This window comes from Protopterus annectens, chromosome 2.part0 (genome assembly GCF_019279795.1).
Source record: "Protopterus annectens isolate FY-2018-M chromosome 2.part0, PAN1.0, whole genome shotgun sequence".
Classification (NCBI taxonomy): Eukaryota; Metazoa; Chordata; order Ceratodontiformes; family Protopteridae; genus Protopterus; species Protopterus annectens.
The window spans coordinates 1,342,035,732-1,342,056,483 of record NC_056728.1 but is presented as its reverse complement, the minus strand read 5'-3'; the positions used below and the strand labels follow the sequence as shown (position 1 = coordinate 1,342,056,483).

The following is a 20,752-nucleotide window of genomic DNA, read 5'->3' as shown; positions in this document are numbered from 1 at the left end:
TTATGATTAAAAGCTTCTACTCCCACATATTCTGGGTCACTTCTTCTAAATGCATGTTCTTTATGTGTACATACTAATTACAGTCAGGCTTAAGTTGTTATTAAGTTGTTTTTTTTTCATCTACACCTGAACCCACATCATGTTTTTGTAGATATTTTGTTTCATTAAAAACACTCAAAAATTAAATACACTTTCAACAAAATCCCCTTTTAATAGGCAGCAAGCACACAAAACTATATACATTTCCAAAAAGGAAAGTTTACCCCTCCAAATAAGCAGCTGCCCTAAATCAACAGCTGCACCCACAGGTTTTACCCTATTCTAAAGGTAAAGCACCATGCTAATGCACATGTTATAGAGTCTGTTATAGAGTCTGTGTTCTCACAGACTGCTACCTGTTAACTCTATTCCTCTCCCAGCTGTGAAAAACTTGCATGCTTTCACAAATCATTAACTTTTAGCCTCAAGAAAAAGTACACTGGCTAACTTTAAACATATAAACTTAATTGTGCACTATTACAATTAACATATTAAAGCATTAAGGTTGTTGAGGAGCAAATGCTTGTACAACTATACACTTCCCAGAGTTTCAAATTTCATTTCCTACTTTACTTTTTGTTTACATCAAGCTGCTTGCCAGATATCCCTTTGAAAATTTATTACATTGTGCCTCACATATTTTATTCAGAACACACCATTTCATTAACCTGCTAGCCAATATCCCTTTAAAGGTGAATTGCATTATATCATTTAGATTTCACACAGAAGATTGCGGTGGTGCAGCAGTTAGCGTTGTCGCCTCACAGCAAGAGGTTCTCCTGTTAGATTCTCAGCTGGAGTGCCTTCTGTGTGGAGTCTACATGTCCTCTCAGCGGTAGAGGGACGTATAAAGACATGCAGGTAGGTGTTTGCGTGAATGGGTGTGCCTTCTTTGAAGGTTGGGTGTCGGGCTGGCAACTCTGCACTGTAAAAATCCACTGACAATCATTAGTGGACCGGAGTTCTTCTGTTGCGACCCCTAACCGGGAAAAGCCAAAAGACATTACTATTTAGATTTCACACAGAACACACTGCTTAGATCTTTCAAGTTTAACCGTCTGCATGTGCAGTCTGCTTATTTTCAGCTAAAAACAAAGGTTAAAGTAAAACTCAGCTAGTTACTTTGCAAGTACAAGAAACATTTACCATTTTCATACTTTCATTATCTTCTCTTGCATACAAATACATACATACATACCAATGTTTCAAGCATGGGCATGAAGCCCTTCTGGCTTGCCAATATGCCAAAACACTTGTTCCCATAATAAATGTCCAGGCTGCTCTTAAAATATCTAAACTAGTACTTGCTTTAATGTTATTAGGTAGTTTGTTCCAAGCATCAGCTACTCTGTCAGAGAACCAATTTATACACTTCTCATTCCTATAGAATCTTCTACATGGGTTATCTGACGATTCTCTAGTACTTTTTGATAACCCCAAATGCCCTGTACACTTGAATAAGATCTCCTCTTAAATATCTGTAAGAGACACTGTACAAGTGCAGATATTTTAGTCTTTCACAACAACTTAGATTTTCACATCCATGGATGCCCTTAGTATATTTCCGCTGTACTCTTTCCAGTTTATTCATCCTTGTTTTCCTATAGGGTTTCCATATTGTTATTCCATACTCAAGTTTGAGTCTAATGTAACTAACAAACAATGACTTCATTAGGTTTGATTTCCTAGACTTTATAAATCTTTTTATACAACCTATAGTTCGGTAACTATCATTAGCCAATTAGTTGATATGATTAGAAAAACTCATAGCTGAATCTACCCACATACCCAGGTCCTTAAATGAGTCTACAGTTTCAATCACTGTGTGCTGTATTAAGTATTCACTTGTTCAAGTGTTTTGCTAAACTGTCTACAGCTTAAACTAAGGACCTCAATCTAAACATCCATCACTATAAAACCAACATAAAATTATCCTTTAATTCAATATATAATACGATCAGTACATATTTGCATGTTCCAGCAGCCAAAGAACATTACATTAACTTTAGCTTGCTCCATCCTGCCTTTCTTATCTAGTTACATTACAGCTAAGAAAGTACAGTTGTGTACACTTACCATAAATGTAGATGTTCAAATGTATTCACTGTTGCAGTCCTCACGTATGGGTTATCTGGCTCCTGGTAGCCCTCAGTTGGCCCGAATACCAGAGTCCTTGGTATATGACGTTGGCTGCCGCCAGTTGTAAAATTGATGTCAGTACGTCAGGTATAAAGGGAGGCAGCCAACACCATTTTCTCAGTTTTTCTTGCCTTAACTGTCAGGAGCCCCCAAAAGAAGGCTAATCCAGGAATGGTAGCACCCTGGACACGTCATACAAAAATTAAAAATCCATAGTCTGTGCCTTAGGAAAAAAGGGAGAATGGAGGGTGGGAAACCAAGACTGCAACAGTGAATACACTTGAACATCTACATTTATGGTAAGTGTACACAACTTTACTATGTTCTTCGTGTTTCACTGGGAATCAACCCATATGCGAGGACTGCAACAAAGTCCAGTAAGAAGACAAGGGGGGAGGAAGGATCACAGATTAAGGGTTGGTAAGGAGGCCCTGCAAAACTGCAGATGCAAAACCAGTCCTGGATTTAGAAAACAAAGGCAGATTGTAATGCTTTGTGAAAGTACGGACAGAAGACCAAGTAGCTGCTTCTAGAATGTCCTTAGTAGGCACACCTCTCAGAAAGGCTGCAGTGGTAGAGGCTACTGTAGTAGAATGGGTCCTAATACCCTGAGGGGGAACCTTCCCATGCTGCAGGTAACAAAAGTGAATACAATGAGCAATCCATTTGGAGATGGTTTGTTTTGAAATAGCTTTACCCAGAGTCCCAGGAGCAAAACTAAATAACTGCTCAGATTTTCAAAAGAATTTAGTCCTGTCCAAGTAAAATCTCAGCTGTCTATGCACATCAAGAGAGTGCAGAATCCTTTCCCCATTATTTTGGGGATTGTTGAAAAATGTAAGCAGGTGAATAGACTGGTTAAGGGTTAAACTGGAAACTACCTCAGGCATAAAGGAGGAATTGGTTCTCAAAGAAACCCGATCTGAGTGAAAAAATAATGAAAGGTTCTACTGCCATTAAGGCTTGCAGCTCCGAAACCCTTCTAGCTGAAGTAATAGCTAAAAGGAAGGCAGTCTTCCAGGATGGAAACTTCAAATCTGCAGAGCCAGCTGGTTCAAAGGGAGGCAGAGTAAGGTTTTTCCAGGACAAAATTAAGATCCCAAGCAGGAGTAGGAGCTCTTCTGGGAGGTCTAAGATTACTAGCTCCCCTCAGGAACTGTTTCATCAAGGGGTGAAAAAAAATGTGTTGCTCAAAAGAACAATGAGTCGAAATTGCTGAAGCGTGAATTTTGATTGAAGAAAAAGAAAGTCCACCATTAAGCAATCCTGCTAGGTAGTCAAGAAAGAGTGAAAGAGAAGGATGAGAAGAGTCTTCTCCTTTAGCCAGCATCCAAGAGCAAAATCTCTTCCATTTATCTGCATAGGATTTTCTTGTGCTAGGCCTCCTGGCCTCATGAAGAACATCAACCACCTGTTGGGAAAGATTTAAGGTATTAGCCAGGCCATTAAATGCAGAGTTTGAAGATGAGGCTGAAGGAACATTCCCCCTCCCTGAACCAATAGATCTTGTACCAGGGGACGATGCCAAGGCTGACCCTGTGAAAGGCTGCAAAGGAGGGGATAACCAGTGCTGCCTGGGCCAATCTGAATAGCCTTTGGTTTTTCATCCCTTATCTTTAGCAGCACTCTGGGAAGACGAGGCAGAAGAGGGAATGCATAAACTGAGAGATGTGTCCATGGGAAGGACAACGCATCCACCCTCCAAGCTTTGTTGTGGAACTCCCTGGTGCAGAAGGTTGGAAGGAAATGATTGGTGTGAGAGGAGAAAAGATCCACTTGTGGGGTGTCTCAATGATGAGTGATGTGATGGAAAATGTCCCTGTTCAGTTGCCACTCATGAGGATCCAGAACATGTCTGCTCAAATGATCTGCCAAGGAGTTTAGCCTCCCTGGAAGATAGTGGGGCTATTAGATGTAAGCCCATGGATGCTGCTATGGACCATAGTCTCATGCTTTGTCTGCACAAGGGGTAAGAGTGAGTCCCCCCTTGCTTGTTGATGTACCACATGACTGTGGTATTGTCTGTCCTGATCAGCAGAGTCCCAGGGTAGAGTAGGTCCTTGAAAGCCAGCAAGGCCTGCTGCACTGCCATCAATTCTTTTAAGTTTATGTGCAGATAACTCTGCTGGGTGCTCCAAGTCCCCTGTATGCCCCTGTCCTCCAGATGAGCCCCACATGCAACATCTGAGGCATCTGTGGTGAGAGCCTGGCTGGCAGGTGGTAGGAGGAAAAGCAGACCCTTTTTCTGAGAACAGGCTGTCGCCCACCAGAGGAACTCCATTTGTAGACAGGGAATCAGGGGAAGAATCAAGTCTAAGCCCAGTGTGTGATGACACCAAAGATTCTTGAGGTACCATTGAAGTTTTCTCATATGCAGCCTTGCATATGGGATCATCAAAATACATGAAGCCATGAACCCCAGTGCTTCCAAGAATTGCCTTGCAGAGAGCTGGGTCATGCTTGCCAAGTTCATGAAGTAAGCGGAAAGATCTTCTTGCTTCTGTTGAGGGAGGAATACCATCTGGGTGGCTGTATTCAGACTCGCTCCCAGGAAAACAATCTCCCTTGAAGGAACCAACTTTGACTTCTTTTCATTGAGAGTGTAACCCAAAGAGGTGAGAATCTTCACAAAATCCAAATCCTTTTCTAGTTGTTCTGTGGAGTTTGCTTGAATGAGACAATCGTCCAGGTAAGGATAAATTTGAATGTATCTTTGCCTGCAAAAAGCAATGGCTAGAGCCAGGCACTTTGGCTTATCTACTGCTCCCAGAGTTTTTACAAAGAGCAATGGAGAGAATTGAAAGTGTTGCCCCCCAGCCCTGAAGCGAAGGAACTGCCTGCAACTTTCCCTTATTGGGATGTGCAAATAAGCCTCCTTGAGATACAAAGTCACCAGCCATGAATCCTTGTCCAGCATTGATGGTAACTGCTGAAGGTTGAGCATCTTGAATTCAGAAATCACCAGAAAAGTGTTTAGAATGGAGAGATCCAGAATAGGGCACCAGGTGCCCCCTTTCTTGGGTACCAGAAAAAGCCCTGAATAAAAACCTAGGCCTGCCTGATTTGCAGGAACTGGCTCTATGGCCCCCATAGTCAGTAGAGAAAAAATATGAGTTTCTACCTCTTGTCTTGAGAGTTTTGGGTATGTCTGGGTACTCTTGTAAACCAGGGAAGGTGTGAAAGTAAAACTTGCAACCTTGGTTTACTATATTGAGTACCCATTTGTCGTTCATACCTCTATGAACCTGGCTAACCTTCCCCCCAAAGGAAGCCCAGGGTCCGCAGAGGTAGGCACAAGAAGGCTGGAGTCATTGAGAATGCTTGCTTTGGGAAGCTGGCTGAGAACTCCCCGATTTAGCAGAAAAATGCCATTGCTTAGCCCTTTGAGGGGCAGAAGCCTGCCCCCTGGAAGATCTGAAACCCCTAGGCCTAGAGCGACCCCGCTTGCCAGGATCAGGGAAAGACCAATTCTTGGAAGGGTAATGCCTACTAAACAGAGGAGGCTGAATCTGAAGGAAATATTTTACAGCTTGCATAGATTTTGCCTTATCCTCCAACTTTTTCAGTACCTCCTCAGCCTTATTACCAAAAAATTGCCCTTGTGCAAAGGAACATCCAGCAATTTAGACTTAACTGGTTCAGAAAGAGGCTGCTCCCCGAGCCAAGCATGCCTTCAATTATGGAACCAGTGGCCGCTGCCCTGAAGAAGCCTCCAAAGTGTCAAAACCACAATGAAGTGAATGCTTACTAACTAAAGTGGCAGAATTCAGTAAGTCTTGTAAATCTTTGTTTTCTGTTAGCCTTAATAGCTTCCAACATATGCTGCTGATACTGAAGCATGTGAAAGAGACAATTCACGGATCTAATGGCAAGAGTTGCAGAAGTATAGACTTTTTTACCCCACCTGTCCAAGGCCCTAGATTCCTTAACAGAAGGCACAGGGTTTCTAGCAATAGTAGCTTTAACACCCTTGGGGCCTTGAGAAATAATTTCTGGATCAGCAGCAGGGTTTCTAAAAAGGAATTGAGGAGATTCAGGAACCCTGTAATATCTATCCGGTTTTCTGGGGGCAGAAGGAACAGAATTAGGAGTTAAAGAATTGTCCATGAAAACATCATCCACAACTTCCAAAACTGAAGGTATAGCCAGAGGCTTATGCTGTGGCAAATCTAAAAATTCCCCGATTCTTTTCTTAGACTGTGGAAAATACTAACATTCCCATTTAAAATGTTCCCCAAGAGTATTCAAAGTATCCCCAAAGGAAAAATCTTCTGGATGGAAGGCAGAAGGGATACAGTACTCAGCATCAGAATCCTCAAAGCCAGAAAAAAGTTGAGAATTTCCTTCTTCACCAGCAGACATACTGGAAAGTTCAAAATCATCAGGAGATAATTCCCTAGCCCTCTTTGAAGGGGGGGGGGGATGAGAACCCCTAATCAGGGAAAGAAGATCACCAGCCATCTTTACCAACTGGGACTGAAGTACAGGAGGGGAGGCCGACGCCTGGTTGTGAGAAGGTTTGCGGCTGGAAGGTTTACTAGCAATCCGGAAGGACTCGGGAGGCCTAGCAACTGCAGAAGTCTGAGCTAAGGTAGTTGGTCTGGTCTCATGTCGAAGAGAAGAGGCGTGAGAAGCCGGTGCCTGCAAAGCGGCTCCGGACCCATCTGAGGTGGCGACAGGCGGAGGGTCTGAAGACAAAAAGCAGCCCGCGGCATGGAGAACTCCGTAAAGGTCTCAGCAGAGGCTTGCGGCTGAAAATCTGTAGACTGCAAAAGCTCCTTGATTACCGCTGTGCTGACGACCAATTTCACTGGTGCATCATCAGTAGATTTAACCCTAGGCCTGTCGCGATCCTTGTCTTTGCGTTTCCTAGGAATATCCAAAGTCAGGAGACCAAAAGACGCCATACTGGCGAATTTAAGCCAGACTCCGAAATGCTTATACAAAATCTTAGCTCTACAGCGTATGGTACGCGGGTTAAAGGAAGCACAGAGATCGCAGTTAGGGACGTCGTACTCAAGGTCCAAACAAGTTATACAATTGGAATGGAAATCACGGTGCGGAATTGGATTTCCACAGGCAAGACAGTTATTAACTTTATCTTACATTCGTTAAAGCAAGAAAAGAGGACCCCCAACAGGGTACCTAACTGAAGGCATCTTCAACTTGGTAGTCGGAAAGCGAAACGAAGGTAAACGGCTGACCAGCACTAGTGCGAATTGCATCTGCTTTGGGCTCCGCGGCAAGAAAGACTGAGGAAATGGATTCCGCTGCCTCCCTTTATACTGGATGTACTGACATCAGTTTTATAATCGGCGGTAGCCGACGTCATATACCAAGGACTCTGGTATTCGGGCCGACTGAGGGCTACCGGGAGCCGGATAACCCATATGTGAGGACTGCAACAGTGAAACATGAAGAACATTAAATAGTTCTTTCTTGCTTTTAACTGTCAGGTAAATGTAGCAGTCACTGGTAAAAGTCCTGCACCTCACATTTAAAAATACCTCTAACAGCATACTATACAGAACTATTTTTACACAAGTGTTAACAACAAGCTTTTTTTTTTTTTTTTTTTTACTTACTATTGCCTTTTCAGTCCATTTAATGTCCTTGTAGACATTAATGACAAAGTTGGATTTATACATTACAGCTTTCTGACCAGTTTAACATAGTGAGCAAAAATCTATCCTTTTTCAACAACCTCAAATCAGACAGATTAGCTAGTTCAAATGCAACAACTGATAGCTTCTCTAACACAAAATTACGACTCAAAGTAGGGGCTACCAGTTTTCTTGGAGTCCCCTAAAACAAAACTCCTTTCAAAAACATGTTAACATAAGAATGAACTGAAAGAGGAGGATCTCTGTCCATACATATTGAAATGGCTGATAAATGAACCTTGACTGAGGAGGAAGATGGGCCATAGGACAGTAATTCACACAAATACTATAAAACCAGAGAACAACTAGCCCTGAAAGGGTGCTGGTTATGTTCTTGGCACCAAACAAAAAAACTTTTACATTTGCCAATATGTAACTTTCTAGTAGCAGGCTTTCCTGCCTCCATTAGTACTGGTTGCATATCCTCAATAAACAGATGTCTAAAAGGAGTTAAGACCCTCTCATCTAGGCAATCAAGTGAAGTTGACTGGGGTTGGGGGTGTTATCAAACACCCCTGATACTGTGTAAGTAGATTCAGTCTATGAGGAAGTTTGTGGTAATTGCCCCTGACCATTTCCAAAAGAAGGGTGAACCATTGTTATCTGAGCCAAAAGGGAGCCACCACAGTAATCTTGGTGGATTCCTTCTGAATCTTCAGAAGCACCCTGGATATCAGTGGAAAGGTGGGAAAGCATACAGGAACATTCCTGTTTAAGGAAAAGAAAAGAAAAAGCATCTGTCTTCCAGGCCTACTTGCAAGGAGCCCTGAAACGGAATCTTGCTAGCTGATCATAAAGAAAGGATGCAAACAGGTCTACTTGAGGTACTCTCCACAGATGGACCAAATCTAGTTTCCATTTATTTGCATCTGTCCTGGTCCTGCTCAGCTTTTCTGTTGCACAATGTTGCTCTGATGGAATGTAGGACGCCTGTAGAGCGAGACGTGATGGGAAGCTATATCACAAGCTAACATGTCTAATCTGCAAAGGGGGTAGGATCTGGTTCCCCCTTGCTTACTGATGTACCACATGACTGTGGTATTGTCTGGTACGACTTAAGAGGTCCCAGGGACTAAAGATGATTCAGAGAGTGGAGTACATTGATCAGAGGAAGCATCTCTTTTATGTTTATGTGCCTGAGTCTGTCATTGGTGTCCCACACACCTTGTACTCTTAAACCTCCTGAAACTGCTCCCCAAGTGAAGTCCAATCGATCTGTGGTGACTCACTACTTTGCAACAGGGAGGGAGAAGGGGAGACCTGGATTTAAGGATATCTGCTGTCTCCACCAAATGACATCCCTTTTGAGAAACCCTAACACTGGGATTTAGAAGGACCAAGGATGTTGGTACTAGGACCAAAGATATTTCAGATACCATTGCATCTTTCTTATGTGGAGTCTTGCAAGTGGTACTGTGAGAATCATGAATAATATCAGACCCAAAATCATGAGGTATTTCTTTGCACTGACCAAAGTCGGAGTACAAAACCTCAGAAATATACCTAAATACAGATCTGTTTTTCCTGTGGAAGAAATAGTCTTTAAGCTTACATCCCAGGAACACAATCTTGTGTGAAGGAATCTAGAAAGACTTTTGAATGTTCTCTTGGAATCTCAGCTTGTGTAAAATAACTCTCATCCAAGCAAGAGATTCCTGACCCTTTGGAAAGTACTCCTGCGAAGTTAAGTAAATCATCTAAATATGGAAAAATGTGGAAACTCTGTAGCCTGCAATGAGCTGTAAATGGAGCTAGACACTGTGAACATACTTGGTGCAGTGGATTGTACAAAGGGTAAGGCAGAGAAATAGCAATGGGATCCAGACACACACAACCTTAAGAAACACCTTAAGTTGGATGAATACGGATGTGATAAGCATCTTTTAAACCTAGTGTTACTAGGAAACTTGAATGAGCAAGAATAGACAACAGGTTGTGAAGTGACAGCATTATAAAGTTGGGCATCATCACAAACAAGTTTAGAAAAGAAAGTACCAGAAGTGGTCTCCAAGCATTTCCTTTCTTTGGAACTAAAAACATCCCTGAATAAAAACTTTTTCCCAACTGGGAAGGAGAAAGTGGTTCTATCACTCTCTGGGATAGCAAGTGATGGACAGGTAGAAATAAAAGAGTCTGGTCCCATGGATGAGGGATTACCCCTTGGAAAGGAGGAATTTTCTCCCAATGCCATCTGTAATCTTGATGAATGATCTTCAGAACCCATAAAGAGAAAAGTCAAGATTCACACTTTCCAGAAGGGAAAAGTGGCTGCAAAGGCCGTGGGGGATTAGTCACTCTGACTTGGACTGTCCTTGTTTTTCTTTTTTTTGGGGGGGGGTTCATAAATTCTTTTTGGAACCCTCTTGCCATTTTTATTAAATGACGGTTTACCTGCCATTTGTTGAGATTTTTTTTGCCAAAACTGGATGAGGTATCAAGAGAATCCCTTAGATAATTTGGAAATGGAGAACTGAAAAATCTTGAGAGAGTCCCTGAATCAGCTACCATATTTTCAGATCATCTCTGCAGCAGAGGGGCCAAAAACTAATTTCCATCCAAAGGAGATTTTAAAATCTCATTTTTTATCATCATCTGGGAGGTTCTGAGGCTGCAGTCAGGCAAACTTCTCAACATAGCAGCAGTGGCCACAGTCCCTGAAGAAGTATCAACTGAATCATGCACAGACTGTAAATAATGAGATGTGACTTGTACAATAGACAAAACTAAATTATTTAAAGCACATTTTTCCTCACAAGATGAAAATGCAGCTAAAACATTCCTCATACTTTCCTTATTCATCAGAACAAATTTTAACATACAAGTCTGACGATTCAAAATGCTGAAACTCAGAGTGGCAGAAGCATACTATTTTTCCCATACTTTTCAATAATCTCCCTGTCTTTATTAGAAAGAATACGACTGAAATTAACTAAATTGTAAAGAAATTATATGTCTTACCGTAACGTTCCATCTGGGTTCTTCATCTTCACTGATCCTTGATGGTGGGTTCAGTTCCGAACACTCCGAACAAACTCGGACGTTACTTTCCAGCTTGTGCTATCCAAACTCTCGAGCCCAGCTCTACCCATAATGCTCCTCACAGAGATTACCTCAGATCGAGTTTGCCACATGGCAGAATATAGCCAAAATTTTAGAATATCATACATATATGCATATAGACATGTATATGGATTCCTGATGAGAAACTGGATCAAAATCGGTGAGGCCTACTAACAGTTTTAGGATGGAGGATGGTGGGAGGGTATGTCAACAATTGGTGAAGATCAACAACAAAGATGGAATGTTATGGTAAGACATAACTTCTTTATCTGATGTTGTTAATCTTCACCTAATCCATGACGGTGGGACAGAATCCCCAGCAACTTATGTATCTTGGGAGGACTATCAGAAGAATATGCTGAAGCACCATACAGCCAAAGGATGTTTGACCTCTCGAGATTTGACGTAGTTTTTAATGTGCAATAAAGGTATGGTGAGAGGACCAAATAGCTGCTGCACAAATGTCGTCAAGGGAAACTCTTGCATAAAAAACTCCTGATGTGGCAACAGCCCCCGTAGAATGAACTTTAACTGTTTTGTGAAGCTGAAGTCCTTGTGATTGATAAATAAAAGAAATACAGTCTTCTCAACCACTTAGCCAAGGTAACTTTTGAGAGTGCACAACCCATTTTTAAGGAAGAGAATGCTACAAACAATTGGTCAGATTTACGGAATTCCTTAGTTTTATGGAGATAAAAACGCAACTGTCTATGAACATCTAGCAAATGCAGAGCGTATTCTCCTTTATTGGTAAAGTTAGGGAAAAAAGTTGGTAAATGTAGGGTCTGGTTGACATTTAATTCAGTAACCACTTTTGGAAGAAACGAGGGATTTATTCTTAGTTGATCCCTGTCTTTATGAAAAATTAAATACGGAGGTTTGCATGATACAGCCTGTAATTCACAGACTCTCCTTGCAGAGGTGATGGCTACTAGAAATAAAAAGTCTTCCAAGTCAAAAATTTTAATTGACGAGAATCAGCTGGTTCAGAGAGGCTTCGAGTTAATGCTTGTAAAACTGTTGTCAAATCCCATGGAGGAACCAGATCTTTAAAAGGGGATCTTTGCAAGGACAAACCTTTCAGGACGGCTCTGGAAAACTTATGGGACATTACTGAAGAGTCATCGTGTCCAGTACGAAAATTAGAGACTGCCACCAAATGAGCTTTTATAGTTGAAGCAGAGGAACCAGGTATTCAAGAAGTCCAATATGTATTCAGTTGCGGTATTGAAGGGATCAAGTACCTTATTTATGGTAAATCTTCTCCATTTGCTCAGGTAGAGTTTTCTAGTTGTAGGTTTGTGATGTGCAATAATAATACGTTGGACGGGTGATGACAGAGGGACTTGCCTGGCAATCATGGGAATTGGAGTAGCCACACTGTCAGTTTGAGGTGCTGTAAGTTTCGGTGAACCATGCCTTCTGGGTGAATTAGCAGGTCTGGAACCGGATCCAGAGCCCATGGTTTCTGTAGCAGATGAGGCCAAAGGAAGGGAAACCAGACTTGTTGAGGCCAGAATGGGGCAATGAGGATTATGGTATTCTACATCCTTTTTGCTTTCTTCAGAAAATGAGAGATTAACAGAATTGGGAGAAAAGCATATAATAGACTGGGCCACCAATTGTGTAGTACAGTGTTCCTGGGTGACTCCCCCGGTGGAGGGATTAGGGCAAAGTAACTTCCGCATTTGCTGTTCAGGGGAGAAACAAAGAGGTTGCAGCAAGGTTGGCCCAAATGACAGAAAATTTTATCTGTGACTACTGGATTCAGGGACCACTCGTGAGGCATGAGAATAGTCCTGGTTAGTTTGTCTGTATCACATTGGAAGTTCCTGGAATGTGCACTGCTATGATAAAACGGTTGGAAGAAATTGCCCATTTCCACACACTGAGTGCCTCTCGACATAGTGGGTATGATTTGGTTCCCCCTTGTTTGCTGATGTACCAGACCATTGACATGTTTGTCTGTTTGAACTGCAACTGTTCCTAGAGGAATGGAATCATGGAATGCTTGCAACGCTAATAGCACTGCCCTCATCTCTAGAATACTGATGTGCAGGTTGGCCTTCAGTTGGGATCATGTGCCTTGAACTGTCTTTCCAAGATAACGACCCCCCCACCCTATCTGGGAAGCATCCGTGGTCACTATGGCTTGGGGTTGAGGTAGAGTGAAAGGGCAGCCCAGGAGAATCTGATCTGAATGAAGCCACTATATGAGGTCTTGTTTGCAGAGATTGTTTGGTGAGTTAGAGATCACTGTGTTGCTAGTAACCACTGTAGTATTTGCATGCGAAATCTTGCTAGAAGAACCACAGTGATTGTGGCAGCCATTGAACTCAAGGTTTGAAGAATTAATCTTGCTGGTACTCTGTCATTTTGAATGATCAGTCTCACTAGAGCCCTGATGTTTAGTAGTCTTTCTGGAGGAAGAGAAGCTATGAAATCCAGACGTTGTGTGGAGTGCAGCTGGGATATTTTTGAGATTTATTGAAATACCCAGGGATGGGTACATCATGGGGACATCACTGTGTTAACTTGAAGCAACTAGGCTGGCTAGAGTATCAGAACTATCTTGCAATCCACCAACTTACCATTGCCCACAAAATACTGTACCAACCAAACAACACCCCTATACTCTCTCAACTCATAATCCCCTATAATAATCTCAACTCTCTCCGCTCATCTAGTAAGCTATTGACTAGTTCCATAAAATCAAACACTGCTGGTGACTCCCTTTTTACCAATTCTGTAGGTTCAAAATGGAATTCGTTACCTAGCAACATAACAAAGATTACATCACTGCCTCTCTTCAAACAAAATATTAAACTCCACTTCCAAAATCACTGGCTCTGCTCCTGTAGCAAACCTGATTAACCTGATTCCCAATACTTCAACTTTACTTATAACTACCTCTTCTCTGACTTTACTTCTCCACTTGGCATTCTTCCCTTCCTCCCACACTGTCTTCTAATTCGCTTCCTTGCCTATTACTGTCCTAACTTCATACATTTTCATAATCTAATTCCCTTTTATTTTTTTTCCCTTATTCTTTACACTCTTTTTCTTTACCTACTTTCCCTGTATCCATATCTTACATGTATCTCTGTTTTCTCTGTATAAAATTTAGTATCTTTTTTCCCTAGACTGTAACTGTGAGGGGAAGTAATTAATTCATGCACCTTTAATTTTAAGACATATAGCTTCTTATTTTCTTGTAACTATGTATGATAGAAATTAACACTTGTAGTAACAATCTTAAATTGTTCAGTTTGTTATTATTGTTTTCATTAACATGCATACTAATATTATTTTTTTGTCTCTATGTACTTATTTTTGTGGAGCTTTTCTCCCCGGGCCTCTACTGAAAAAGGAATTTTCTCCAGCTAGACTAGCCCGGTCAACAAATGTAAAATAAAATAAAATGTAAAATAAAATGTGCAAACAGACTGGGTATAGTCTCTTGCCATTTCTAAGTGATGCCTGGTGGTGGCAGTGAGGAGCCAGTCGTCGAGATATTGGAATACTCAAAAATCTTTCAGTCTGAGATAAGCTGCAATGACTGCCATGCATTTGGTAAACACCCTGGGGGCTTTGGCGAGTCCAAAGGGCAATGCTCTGAATTGGTAGTGACTGGCTCCTAGCCGGAAGCATAGACATCTTCTGGAGCTTTTTTCCATCTTTATGTGGTAATAAGCATCCTTGAGGTCTACGGAGCACATCCAGTCACCTTTTTCCAAGAAAGGAAGTATGGCTTGTACCAAAACCATCTGGAATTTGGTTTGGTGGACTGATTTGTTGAATTGGCTGAGATCCAAAATAGGTCTCCAGTCCCCTGTTTTTTGGGCACTAAAAAGAATGTTGAGTAAACCCCATATCCTATCTGGTCTGGTGGGACTTTTTGGATGACTTTTTGTATAGCAGCTTTTCGATTTCTAAAGCTGCTGCCTCCCTTTGATTGGGTGGAACATCTGGAGTTTTTTCTGATGTTTGGGGTTCATGAACAAGGGGATTTGGTAGCCTCTTGATATTATTCCGAGCACCCATTTGTCCAAAGTTATTACTTGCCAGGCTAGTAGGTGCAGGGATAATCATCCTCAGACTGTCTCCAGAGGAAGACAATCGGGCATCCCATCAGGGATGCTGATAGAAAGTAACAGAGAATGACTCCCTGGACCCCTGATTTTGCGGTCCATTCTGGCCCCTAGGGCGGCATCTTCCATTGTTTCCTCCTCTGCCCTGGGGGAAATCTTTACCATGCCAGTCACAGAAAGGCCCTTTGGATTTCTTGAACCATAGTCTTTCACTCCTCTGATTCCTTGAGTAGGTTTCACTGACTAGTAGAGAAATGTATGCCCACAGCAGATAGGGTCTTGCCATCCTGCTCACTTCTGGTCAGAGTTTCCTTAACTTTTGGGCCAAAAAGGGAAGATCCGTCAAAGGGTGCATTGACAAATGACGCTTTGAATGGCTCTGAGAAGTCACAAGCACATTCAAGAACCCTGATGGCTATGCTGGAACCCACTGCTCTAGATGTCCCTTCGGCCGCATGTGCTATGAGCCTCATGGATGAGTTTAAGATGGATTCGAGGGTCGCAAGCTGGGAGGAGACCTTATCCTGAACCTCTGCAGCTACTGCTCCTGCCAGAGTGTTAGAAAGTTCCTTACTTAAGTCTCTTTGTAGACTGTTAAAGTGTGCCATACACAATGACCTTAACACAAAGGTTGTTGAAGCATAAACACGCTTCCCAAATCTATCCAAGGTCCTAGACTCCTTGTTAAGAGGATGGATAGTGTGACTCTCTTCTGCGAGTTCATTTTTGGCGGCTGCTGCTATCACCATAGCATCAACAGGGATTCCTTTGGACAAACGTGGTTCCTCCTTTGGTGCAGACAAAATGCGGTCAGGCCTTTTTGGAATCGGCTCTATAACGCACATCTTCCAGGCCCACTAAGCAATCAATTTTGCCAGTTCGTCAGCGGGTGGAGAAATCCAAGAAGTGGAATGTTGGGCACGAAAAACCTCCAGGTATACAGACTCCTCTGTGGAAGGTTGTGTGGACGACCAGTCACCCCTCTGTTTCAATATTTCAAGGATGTCCCTGAAGAAAACATCTTCAGGGGGTGACTTGGGGGAACCTTCGACTTCATCAAAGTCAGTATCTTCGGTGTAAGACTCCTCTGAGGAGTCTAGGTGCTTCCTCCTGCACTTCCTCTTTGCAGGGACTTCTTCAAGGGGAAGTTCCAGAGAAGTTCCCGAAGAGGTAACCACCAGGGTGGGTGTCACCAGGGACTTTTGCACCCTCTGTCCGGGGGATGAGGTCAATGGCAGCTCCAGCCGAGAGGAAGGGGAATATATTTGCCCAGACAGGGAAGCCAACGACGGAGAATCCCCAAGGGATAATGCCTTCTCCATAATATGGAACGCAGGGCCCCCCCATAGAGGGTGGGAGTCCAGAACTGAAATGGACTGCTTCAGAACCAGAGTCATACCCCGCACCGAGGAGACTGTCCTCTGCACCTGGAGCCAGAGTCTGAACTACAAGGGCCAAAACTCCGAGAGGCATGGATGGCTCAAATGCAGCCGAAAGAGTACCATGCATCCTGGAGCCGACAACCCTGGGAGAAACTCAAGGCTGTAGTCAGAACTGAAGATGGAAAGGCTGTCGGAACAGATTCACTTAGAGCCCGGACTGTCAGAACCAAGGACTCCAAGGACTCTGATAGAGTTGGAGGAGTGTATGTAGGTGTCATGAAATAAGCAGGAGCTGGTCCACTAACCTCAATGCCCTGTTCGGATAAACTTTTAGTAGACCTCACCGATACAGTGGAAGGAGATCCAGACCATCTGACTTCCACGAATGAGGTGTTCTTGAAGGGGTCCACAGAAGGAAAATACACTGTGCTTGGTGCAGTAAGTAGAGCTGAAGTCTTCAGTACCGATGGCTCAGTCACAGCCGAGACATCAGAGTATTCCAAAGGAATCTTACTAGGTACCGGTAATTCTCCCAGTGCCGAAGAGCTTTTCAGCTCTGAAGAAGTTTTAGCAATTTTTCTCATCGGTTCTGAAGAACTCGGCACCGAAGAAGGTCTCTTTTTTGAACTGTGGGAAGAAGTTCCCACTTCCACAGTTTTCTCTTAAATCCACAAAATGGCTTCGTCGAAAGGAAATTTTAACAAGCCTTTCAACAGAAGCTTATTCTTCCTTTCCATTAATGTATGGGAAAACACCCTGTGACAAATAGCACAATTCTCTTGCAAATGTATCTCGCCTGAACAATACACACACAGGGTATGGCCATCACAGTTGGGGATTTTCCCCACACATTAGTACATCTCTTGAAAACTGAAGAGCCCTTAAATTTCATTGGAGATGGTTTCTTCTCAGACATATTTAAAGGAAGAAAAGGCTAGAAGAAGATATAAGCAGAGAGACTTTTTTTTTTGGAAGGCAAGAGGAAAACAATACTAACAATGATAACGAGAGTATCCCAAGTGTAAGAGAGGGAGTTACCAACACTGGTAAGGGAAAAATACCTTACGGTAAGAGAAAAACTACAGAGAGGAGCGGGTAGCTTAGATAGAGTAAACTCACAAATATTCACCAAGGCTCGAGAGATAATGAAGACACATCTGGTCTGCGATGCGGCAAACTAGATCTGAGGTAATCTCTGTGAGGAGTATTATGTATAGAGCTGGGCTCAAGAGTTTGGAGAGCGCGAGCTGGAAAATAACAGCAGAGTCAGTTCTGATGGTTCAGAACCAAAACCACTGTCAAGGATTAGGTGAAGATTAACAACAAACTAAAGCTATAATTCCTGGGTCAGGTTTGGGAAGAGTGTATAAAAACTTAAGACCGAGGAACTTTATGCATACCATCTGCCTTTTTAGGGGAAAGCTGGCTGACTATCAGGAAAATTGCAGGCAGTAACACACACATCCTCCAAAGATTACAGAACTGAAGGTTCTGGAAATTCCTTCAGAAATGGCTCACAGTATTTTCTGAGGGACTGAGAAACCCCAGTGTTCTCCCACTGAAAAAAACTGCGACATTCTGGAAATAGCCTCAGAAAAAGAGAACCCCCCCCCCCCCCGCACCAAAAACAAAGGGAGAATCAGAAACCGAGCTCTCCTCAGAGTATGAATCAGAAATCTGAGGAGAAAACCCTGCATCTATCACTTATACCTCTTGTCCATATTCTGAATCTTGAATCTCTTCAGGAAAAGAGAATCCCTTTTTTTTCTTTTACCAGAAATTATTTTATAAGAATGATCAATATCCTGATTTAAATGCCATGCCATATCCAGTAAATTAGTCCCAGCTAAGGAAATCCAAGGAGGAAGAGGCACGCATTTAATTTTCGGTTTCTTTTTGACAGGAAAAACAGGGCCAACAATCTTATTAATGGCAGCAACAGTAGCTTCTCCAGGGATGGGCCCAACATTCTGACAAAACAGGGAAGCGTTTTCTGTTCTTTGTCCCAGGACCAGCAAAAGTGGCTTTCCCTTGCTCACTGAGGGGACGCCAACAGCTGCAGAGGAAGTGTGTCTAAACCCATCCATAGCAGCTGTATGTGCCACACCAGAGGGATCTGAGGTACAAGATGAGTGGTCTGAGGTAAAAGTACTAGCCACAACAGTCACCCACCTGCAGCCAAGACAAACTGCTAGCCTGCTGGATTGGCAATGGCTGTTTGCTTAACTTTTTCTTTTTGTGGCTGGAAGAAGGACCAGTTATCAGTTAAGACAGCTTGTTCCATGGTCAAGCTTAAAATTGTGCCTCTTTCCCAGGGAAAAGTAGTCGAAACAGCCAGTAAAAAAAATAAAATCTTTAAAAGTAACTTTTTTTCACAGAAAAACACAGCAAAAACACTTTAAAACATTTTGCCATCCTCAAGATGTAAAATAAACAATTTCTCCACAGGAAAAAAAAGTTTCTTAAATACTTTAAACAACTTTTAAACTGACAAGAAAAAAAGAGCACTCCTGTTTAGAAGTACAATACAGTCTCATGACAGTCTGTTAAAACACAAGGTCTTAGCTTTAAAATAACTTTCAAGAACAGGAAAAGTGGTAGCAAAGAAACTTTTTTTTTTTTTTTTTTTTTTTTTTTTTATATCAAAGTTTTTTCCCCCAAAGGGACCTTGTATATCAGAAAAAGAAAAGCACGCTTTGGCTGTAGATCTTCAAAAGCCTCACAGGAACACAATCTTCAGCAGCAGGAAAGTTGTGAAGGGCTTTGTGCCCAAATCAGTCCTTTTAGTCAGCTCAGCTCAAGCTAAGAGTTTGAGCATGTGGAAGGTGCCCTGAAACTTTCGAAGCTAGCTGGCTGCTATACCCTTGCAGGATGTAACCTATATAGCTTAGGCTACTGCAGTACTGTAACACAGAGAACATCTTAAGAGTATACGTTAAATACCTCTGTAATCCTTCATACATTGCTACAACATGCGTTGACCAATCATACATGACCAAATAAAGAATCAAGCAGCCATGCTCAAACAAAAACAAGCAATAAGTGTAGCGATAAACCTAGTTCTAAGACAACATTTTGGATATAACTAGAGAGTTGATTCTTACCTTAACCTTGTCATGAAATGTTGGAAATTGTCTAACGTTGTGATGTTGTAGTTGTGTGTTTCAAACTGAACATCAGGGTTAATATTTCTAAGCAGAGAAACAAAATTGTACAATAAGTTCAGAAGTGCTGACTGACTGTCATAAAAGTTGCATTTCAGTTAACTGTACTTATTACCCAAGAGTGTGCTCTGCTGCTTTTACTTTGCTTAGACCAGCTTGATGGGGCTGAAAGAAGAGTCGATTCATGTTTGCCAGTTCAACTTTGTCATAATCAAACAGCAGCAGCTGAAAGCAAAACAGTAAAACAAACTGAAGATGATAGCACTCTTGAAATATATACATAAAAATGTCACATGCACAAATGTGTCTGTGTGTGTGTATGATTGTATCGGCAAATACTGAACACTCAAAACAGCAAATGTAAAAAGAGCAACCGTTTTATTACAGCAAATCAAAATGATTGAAACAGGAGAAACAAACTAATTTTTTGCAGGTGAGCAAGCCTCCCTGCACCCCTTCCTAATTATACATACGGACTCTGAGATCACACAATGGCGGAGTAATGGCAAATTCTCTTACACTGCTGCAATGTGATCTCATTCAAAAGGCCGCTGGCAAACATTTGCCTGTATGCGCATTCCTTTTTTTTTTACATCAGTAAAAACATTTGCTGATGAGCATTCACTCTTCTCAACTGCAGCCACGCATACACACACATATATAAACACATAAAATTTATATATACATACACACACATATATATATATATATATATATATATATATATATATATATATATATATATGTATATATGCACATGCAAATATTCACATCCATACATACTACACATACACATTTTTTTAATGTAATGCAGTGATATCGCTTGGTTTTAAGTCCTGAGGCTGACTCAGACATCTATCTGAAGTGTCATCTGCTGCACAGTGACAGATAACAGTATCCTCTTAACAGCCATGCATAACATGGACTGATATTAGGGCAGGCATTTCATTCATACCAGTCACATTGCAAAACAGCAGCATTATTCTGAATGCTACAGGTTCAACGTCACATCAATGAGCACCATTAGAGGTCAGTCATATGGAGAGGATCCTCTACTCCTTCAACCCCAACTGGCCACATCACCCAGTTTAAGCCACCCTACCTAAATGAATCTAAGGTATCTGATTAGACTCACTGCATTTATGCCACCACAGTAACATAACAAAATATGTCGTATAGGTTAATCCATCCTACCAAGCTAACCCCAATGTCTG

The 20,752-nt window shown here is 42.0% G+C and overlaps 1 protein-coding gene across 1 annotated transcript in view; it reads right to left on the bottom strand.

Moving 5' to 3' along the window:
* UBA5 (ubiquitin like modifier activating enzyme 5) overlaps positions 1-20,752 on the bottom strand; it is a 443,420-nt gene that overhangs the window by 221,593 nt on the left and 201,075 nt on the right. Inside the window, exons 4-5 of the mRNA XM_044061527.1 lie at positions 19,654-19,763; positions 19,479-19,565 (exon numbers count right to left, since the gene is read on the bottom strand). Coding sequence (XP_043917462.1) covers positions 19,479-19,565; positions 19,654-19,763 — 197 coding nt within the window. The remainder of the gene's footprint in view (positions 1-19,478; positions 19,566-19,653; positions 19,764-20,752) is intronic.